The 8,408-nt window shown below is 35.4% G+C and overlaps 1 protein-coding gene across 2 annotated transcripts in view; it reads left to right on the top strand.

Annotated features, from left to right (window-relative positions):
- Positions 1-8,408, top strand: part of TMEM41B (transmembrane protein 41B) — a 32,196-nt gene that overhangs the window by 13,612 nt on the left and 10,176 nt on the right. For both annotated transcript variants that reach the window (XM_005873956.2, XM_014545853.1), the window contains exons 2-3: positions 3,705-3,822; positions 6,661-6,789. In XM_005873956.2, coding sequence (XP_005874018.1) covers positions 3,705-3,822; positions 6,661-6,789 — 247 coding nt within the window. The remainder of the gene's footprint in view (positions 1-3,704; positions 3,823-6,660; positions 6,790-8,408) is intronic.

The following is an 8,408-nucleotide window of genomic DNA, read 5'->3' as shown; positions in this document are numbered from 1 at the left end:
TACATGCCCTTGACCGGAATCGAACCTGGGACCTTTCAGTCCACAGGCCGACGCTCTATCCACTGAGCCAAACCGGTTTTGGCAGGGTCAAGTTTCTAAACTTTCTAAATCTTCGTTTTCTGGCTAATGAAAAGAAAATAGGTTTCCACCAAGTCTCCTATCTACCTACTCCAGGACTTCTGTGAGGATCAAATGAGATGAGGCATGGGAAAATGCTTCACAGACATTTGGTTAAAGGGTGAAATGTTTGCACCTGGCTATAAAGCAAGTCATATTCCTGGGCTGAAGAAACTGCAAGGAGGCTAGTTGTTGCTAGGGAGAGGAAGCCGGACATTGATACGTGATGTCATTACCCAGATGGACACTTATCATATTAGCCTTTTATATGTATAGATTTTTTTTCCTGCAGTGCATTTTAGAAGTATGATATGAGCAAATAAATTTCTATTTGTGTCTTGGTTTTTGAAGTAAAGTTCTTTTTGAGATTAAGATGAAACATAACAAAGTTAAAATGGTAGGTACTAGTTAAGAGGTTAGACTGATTTGTGATATGTATACATTATAGAAAGTTGGAAGAGAACATTTTTTTAACCTTAGTGTTCACATACTAGAACTCAATAGACCTTATATTGTCTTTTAGAAAACCTGCTTTAATGAACAGGTAAGAATAATTTACATTTAGTATATTAAAGCATTAACCTAAGCAATTGGTGTTTCAGCAGATTATGAGTTAAGTGTAAATTGATAGTAAAATGCCTTGGAGATATACTTAACACTATTTGGTTGCTTAGTACTTTTTTTTTAATAGTGTAACTTCCTTTGGGCCTCTATTTACTTACCTTTAAAATAGGTAGGGTGAATCAGATTGTTGTTTCTTAAGCTTTAATGTGCATGCAGATCTCCTGGGTATCTTATTAAAATACAGATTCTGATTTACTAGGTCTGGAATTTTGGCCTGAGAATCTGCAGTTTCAACACGCTCACTGATGAAGTTGATTCTGGTAGATCACAGAACATGCTTTGAGTAGGAAGGGGCTTGATGGTTTCTATTGCTTTATGTTCAACATAGAATTTAGCAAAATCTTGCTAATTCAGTTGTAACATAAACTCATAATGAGACAAAAGATAACATGAAAGTTAAAGCTTTTGGGTTGAAAAGGAACAGTAATCTGTTTAAACCAGCACAAATAAAAAGGGAAGTTGGCCCTGGCTGGTTTGGCTCAATGGATAGAGCGTTGGCCTGTGGATCAAAGGGTCCCGGGTTCGATTCTGGTCAAGGCATGTATGTTGGTTGCAGGCTCCTCCCTGGCCTGGGCCCTGTTCAGGGCAGGAAGCAACCAATCGATGGTTTCTCTCACATCGATATTTCTCTCTGTCTTTCCCTCTCTCTTCCACTATCTCTAAAAAGCAATGGAAAAATATTCTTGGGTGAGGATGTAAGTAAGTAAATAAATAAATAAGGAAGTTGTTCTAAGAATTTAAGAGACAATCTCACTGGTATCTATGAGCAAGAAATAATTTAGCCAGGTTTCAAGTGAAGTGGAAAGTTAAAATCCAGTAGCTGATCTATATCTCCCATTCCTGCTCTTTGGATTTCTTTTCCAATCTCCCCTCTTATGTTTTCTGATACATGTCTTTGGCTTGCCATGTTATTGACTGTGGCCTATATTGTTTGACTTCTCAGCCTCAAGACCTTGACAGCAGTATCTTTTTTTCTTAGTTTAGAATTCAGCGGTTCTCAACCTGTGGGTCGTGACCCCTTTAAATACATCCTGCATATCAGATATTTACATTATGATTCATAACAGTAGCAAAATTACAGTTATGAAGTAGCAACGAAAATAATTTTATGGTTGGGTGTCACCACAACATGAGGAACTGTATTACAGGGTCACGGCATTAGGAAGGTCGAGAACCACTGGTTTAGATGCTTAGGAATGAATTGTTTCTACTTGGGTCAGGTGTCCAACCTTGAGTGAGCTAGCCTTCTATGTTTGGGATCACATGGTAAGAATAGGGCCAATGAGATTAGGGGGGGTGGACATGGGAAAGGTACTCGTTGTCAGAGAAGGGGAGTCTTACTAGAGCAGGCAATAACATTTGCCTGATACACCTTTATAAATTTTCATGAAGAATGATTTGCTAAATTGAATAGAGTAAAAGCATACTTCATAAAAGCATGAATAAAAGTTATATAGACAGTGATTGGGTGGGGCATAGTGGTAAATCCATTCTCAGAGAACTGAAAGTAATAAATCCTAATTATAGTATACATATATTTTTTTAAATCTCATGAATGTTATCAGTATATACATGGAATAATGTATCTGCCTCTTCCCCAGTGAGTACTATTAAGGTGTACTATTGACTGCTTCCAGGGAAAAACAGCCTGCTCATTCTTCTGCTTACTGTTTCCTGGATCTCATTTCATACTTTTATCTTGCATAAAATTTTAAAGGTAACATTAAGATTAACTTGTGAGGGAATGCAAACAAATTGTCCCATTCTTGGAATCGCAGATAGAGCCACCCAGATACATTTGAGGTTCAACTATATTCTGAAGCCTTTGGTGTAAAGAGAAACATTAACCAGTTGCATTAGCACAGCAATTTTCATTCAGTGTGCCATGGCAGTGCTGCAAGAATTTTTAAAACATGCCATACCTGACTATTTAGTCAGGGGCACTGACCTATTTTCCCTTAGATTGTTAAATAAAATAAAAAAATGACAACAATCAACATAATAGCTGTCTGGTATGAATGAATCAGAATTATACTTAATTTTTTGTCAGTGCCACAGAATTTTAGTAATTCATTAAGGTGTGCCATGAGATTAAAAAAGTTGAAAATCACTGCATTAGCAAAATCTCTAGGTTTTTATGACAGTTGATGTAATTGCCAGAGTACCTCATTTTTCCTAAGAGGCTATTTTGCCTATGCTGTCACCTCCCAATATTTATATATGTAAAAGGCTAATATGCAAAGTGTCCCCTCTGGAGTTCCACCAGACCAGGAGTTTGATGGCTCGAGATGACATGTGCTGACCACAAGGGGGCGGGGCAGAATGAAGGAAAGCGCTGGCCGGCATCCAGAAGGCCCCGATAGGCCCTGATCGCCGGGCCAGGCCTGGGGACCCTACCTGTGCATGAATTTCATGCACTGGGCCTCTAGTAGATAATAAAATTGAAAGTCAGTGATAGCACTTAGAGCAATACCCATTTTCCCCCTTTGGCTTATCAACAAACCAGTGCTACAAATTCTGGTGTTTTGTTTTTGTTTTTTTGTTTTTTTATGCTTCTAAAACGGATATAGGCCAGACCTGGCTGGAGTGACTCAGTTGGTTGGGTATCGTCCCTTGCACCAAAAGATTGCAAATCTGATTCCTGGCCAGGGCACATGCCCGTGTTGTGGGCTGCCAATTGATGTTTCTCTCTATCCCTCTCTCCCCCTTCCCATCTCTAAAATCAGTAAAAACATATTTTAAAAATAAATAAATAAAAATAAAATAAAATGGATATAGGCAGAAAAGTACTATGCCTGGTTAATAACTGTACCTAAAATTTAATGTTACAGGGTTTTTTTGGGCAAAAGTGTGAACAGCTTTTTGGGAGTAAAGCCTTTAAGGAAATTATTTGCTGGTTTGGAATACTGTCTTCCTTTATATTTATTATAATTATAACATCTTTTTTTATTTATTTGTTTCAGAAAAAGCCTGTGCAGAAGCTGGGTCAGCAAGAATGTCACTTCTTATATTGGTGTCCATTTTCTTATCTGCGGCTTTTGTTATGTTTTTGGTATATAAAAACTTTCCTCAGCTTAGTGAGTAAGTATACGGAAAGAAACTGAAAATATCTAGACATCTGTAGATTAAAAGTTAAACTAATTTTAAGCAACAGAACTGTCATGGTGATTGTATATCAGCTCTCACGGATTGTGGCAAGTTCATATTGATATTGACACTGTTATTTAAATACTTCTTGCCCTGGCTGGTAAGAGTTGGTTGAGCGTTGTCCCATGTACCAAAAGGTTGGTGGTTCGATTCTTGGTCAGGGCACATACTCTGGTTGTGGGCTTGATCTTCAGTAGGGGGCATGTAGGAAGCAGTGGATAGATGTTTCTTTCTCATCAATGTTTCTCTCTCTAAAATCAATAAAAACCTATTTTTAAAAAATTACTTCTGTCCTAGCTGGTTTGGCTCAATGAATAGAGCATTGGCCTGCGGACTGAAGGGTCCCAAGTTCGATTCTGGCCAAGGGCACATGCCTGGGTTGCAGGCTTCATCCCCAGTAGGGGGCGTGCAGGAGGCAGCCAATCAATGATTCTCTCTCATCATTAATGTTTCTATCTCTCCCTCTCCCTTCCTCTCTAAAAAAAAAATCAATAAAATACATATTTTTTTAAAAATTACTTCTGTCCAAATATACCTCTTGATTTTCCAAAAAAATCAATAAAATATATATTTTTTAAAAAATTACTTCTGTCCAAATATACCTCTTGATTTTTTATGAAAGATTTTTCTAGCACTGCTCCTCTAATTAAGGTCTAATGTTTTTAATGATCTTGCATATATGTATGTGCTTATTTACCTCCTTCTCCTCTTCTCCCTTCACTTGCATACATATATACATATAAAACCAACTTAAAGTTTTGTGAAACAAGTGGTGGTTTCTGATATTTTCTAAACTATTTGGTTTATTGCATTTTATTTTTTAATGATAATAGTGATCAAGTAAGTTTATTTTACAGTCTATAATAGATATTGACCTTATTTTGAAAAATAGTGATGATCTTCTCTGCTTTCCCCTTTTTATCCATCCCTGTTTTCTCCCTTCTTACTTTTCTTTATGACCAATTTTTGTCTCCTGTTTACTCGTTTCCTCATCCATTAGTTCTGTGTCTCCTAGCACCTTTTCTTTTCCCTGTTTTATGGAAATAATATGGTCTTAATATGTACTTTTCACAGTGAAATGGACCTTGCAAAAGACTACTGAAATGTAGTTAGACTTTCAACCAGGGCCAGCCTGGTGTGGTAACAGATAACTGAAATGTGATTTCATAGTACCAGGAAGTTACTGTTTCCTCTAAATTCCTCACTAACAATTTCTTATGCTTGAAAATTTATAGTTAAACTTATATATATTTTAATATTTTGATTTCTTGAAATGCCTTTGGGAAGATAGCATGTATTATGTTAATACTAGTATGATTGAATTTTAGATTCTGTCTGGTTTTGATCAGAGATTAGAAAATAGAGAACTGATTGAAAGAGGGAAATAGAGTATAGATTAAGGTTGTCTTTGTTTTCACTCTGGTTTAAGAATAACATTACATGTATATAATAATGTGTTATTATAAACCTGTTGTTCTGCTTATTTCTTTCTATGTGTTATGTGTGTGTATAAGCATGCATGTGGCAGTGTTTAAATTTATAGTGAGAAAATCAATTTTAGTTTACCTGCTATTTTTCCTTTTTTATTTTTATTGATTTCAGAGAGAGGAAGGGAGAGGGAGAGAGGGATAGAAACATCAATGATGAGAGATAATCATTGACTGGGTGTTTCCTTCACATCCGCTACTGGGGATGAGCCTGCAACCTGGTCATGTGCCTTGCCCGGGAATCAAACCGAACCGTGACCTCCTGGTTCATGGGTCGACACTCAACCACTGAGCCACATCAGCCGGGCATTTACCTGCTTTTTAAAAAAATATATATTTTATTGTTTGTTTTGTTTTTTACAGATAGGAAGGGAGAGGGATAGAGAGTTAGAAACATCGATGAGAGAGAAACATCAATCAGCTGCCTCCTGCACACCCCCTACTGGGGATGTGCCCGCAAAGAAGGTACATTCACTTGACTGGAATCGAACCTTGGACCCTTCAGTCCGCAGGCCGACACTTTATCCACTGAGCCAAACTGGTTAGGGCTTACCTGCTATTTTTATAGGACTTAAGCAGTACTCTATCATTGTTCTGCAAGGTCAGTTACATTTTATCATGTAAACAAATGGGCACAATATACACTAAATGCAAAGGTGATTATTTGAGGCTTTTATAAGCAAGAAATTATTCAGTTCCAAGCAAGAAACCAAATATAAAGTAAAATTAATAGAAAGGGGGAAAATGTTAAAGTTTTTTGAAATTTATTTTCTAATTATAGTTGACATACAATGTTATGTTAGTTTCAGGTGTATAACAGAAAATGTTTTAAGTTTTCTGGATTCTGAGCTGGAATATTTCAGAAAGGGTACAGATTATAAATTTAATAAAATGCTTACTTAATTTCAGTTGTAATTGATTATTGACTTTAGCTTATCGTGAGGATTACCCAAAATGATGTTAAATGTGTTTTAAATATTGCTAACATCAGTGGTTTATTTCTTAATTCAAAATTTATACCAAAGTTGGAACAAATGCTTTAAAAAACCCATATAGTTTGGGTCACTTTGAACTTTCATATATAGAGCACATGTCTCATATTAATTATATTAAAGCATTAAAAAATGTATGGACTTTTAAAGTTAAAATTTATGAATTTATGCTTAATATAGATCAAGTCATCATTTTGGATAAAACTTCATGTTTTGAAGTTGACTGACTGTAATGTTAATTATCTTAGCAAATTTCTGCTTTAAAATTTTTCACTTTGATTTTGTTTTTTTAGAGAAGAAAGAGTGAATATGAAGGTTCCCAGAGATATGGATGATGCCAAGGCTCTAGGGAAAGTTTTATCCAAATATAAGGACACCTTTTATGTACAAGTACTTGTAGCTTATTTTGCTACATATATTTTGTATCCTTTTAACTGAAAAATGTCTTCTAGTTTTGTTCAAGAGAATGGTTTTTTTAAAAATCTGCTGCTCCGTTATACATAACTATTTTTTCTTTTAAAAATTATTAATGCAATATAACAATATTAAATAGAATATTGAAAAATTAAAATGCAAAAATTTCCTACTTTAATCCTATCTCTTCAACTCAATTACTATTTTTGGATATTATGTTTTATTATATTCTGCTATTTCACTTATTATAAATATTTTCCTTCCCTCTGTATTATTTGAGATAATTATTTTATTTATGATTATTTGTTGTCTTAATTTAATTTAAATAATAATTTGGAATTAGTAGTCACCATACCATAATTTTAAAACATTCTCTTAGGTTTGAAGATATAATTTGTGTTTAATTTTTTTTTAGATTTTGTGTTACGAATCTTTTTTTGTGTGATATTTTTTCTTCCATTTAATGGTTTTCTTTGTCAAAAAAAATTCTAAAAGGATAATTATTCAAAGGATATGGATTTTTAAAAATAGTACTTAGTATTTATTTCTTTGTTTTATAGACATATATGTTATATTTTTAACTAGTCAGGAAAATAACTTTATTCTTTCTAAATATTTTCAAGTTGCTTAGGCTACTAGTGATTAATCTTCTTTTTATTAAATCTTTATTGTTGAAAGTATTACATATGTCCCCTTTTTTCCCCCATAAGCCCCTTCTAGCCCACCCTGCCCCCTGTCCCAGGCCTTCACCACCTTATTGTCTGTGTCCATGGATTATGCATATGTGTATACAAGTTCTTTGGTTGATCTCTTCCCACCTACCTACCCTCTCCCACTTCCCTCAGAGATTCTGCAATCTGTTCTATGCTTCTATGTCTCTGGGTCTTTTTTGTTTATCAATTTATTTTGTTAATTAGATTCCACATATGAGTGAGATCATGTGATACTTGTCTTTCTCTGATGGGCTTATTTTGCTAAGCATAATACTCTCCAGGTCCCTCCATGCTGTCTCAATGGGTAAGAGATCTTTCTTTTTTTACTGCTGCATGAAATAGTGTAAATGTACCACAGCTTTTTTATCCACTCATGTACTGATGGGCACTTGGGCTGTTTCCAAATCTTAGCTATTGTAAATTGTTCTGCTATGAACATAGGGGTGCATACATTCTTTCTGATTGGTATTTCGGGTTTCTTAGGACAAATTCCTAGAAAGTGTCTATTTAGACCCTTTGCCCATTTTTTAATTGGATTGTTTGTCTAACTTTTGTTAAGTTGTATGAGTTCCTTATATATTTTGGATATTAACCCTTTATCAGATGTATCATTGCTAAATATGTTCTCCCATACAGTGGGCTCCCTTTTCATTTTGTTGATGGTTTCTTTTGCTATGCAGAAGCTTTTTATTTTGATGTAGTCACATTTGTTTATTTTCTCCTTAATTTCCTTTGCCCTAGGCAGTGGTCGGCAAACTGCGGCTCGTGAGCCACATGCAGCTCTTTGGCCCCTTGAGTGTGGCTCTTCCACAAAATACCGACTTCTGCGCATGGGCCACGAAGTTTTAATCACACTGTACATGCGCCCGCACATGGTATTTTGTGGAAGAGCCACACTCAAGGGGCCAAAGAGC

The sequence above is a fragment of the Myotis brandtii genome, unplaced genomic scaffold (assembly GCF_000412655.1).
Source record: "Myotis brandtii unplaced genomic scaffold, ASM41265v1 scaffold422, whole genome shotgun sequence".
NCBI classification, from domain to species: Eukaryota; Metazoa; Chordata; class Mammalia; order Chiroptera; family Vespertilionidae; genus Myotis; species Myotis brandtii.
Note: the sequence above shows the minus strand (reverse complement) of the source record. Positions and strands in the feature narration are given on the sequence as shown.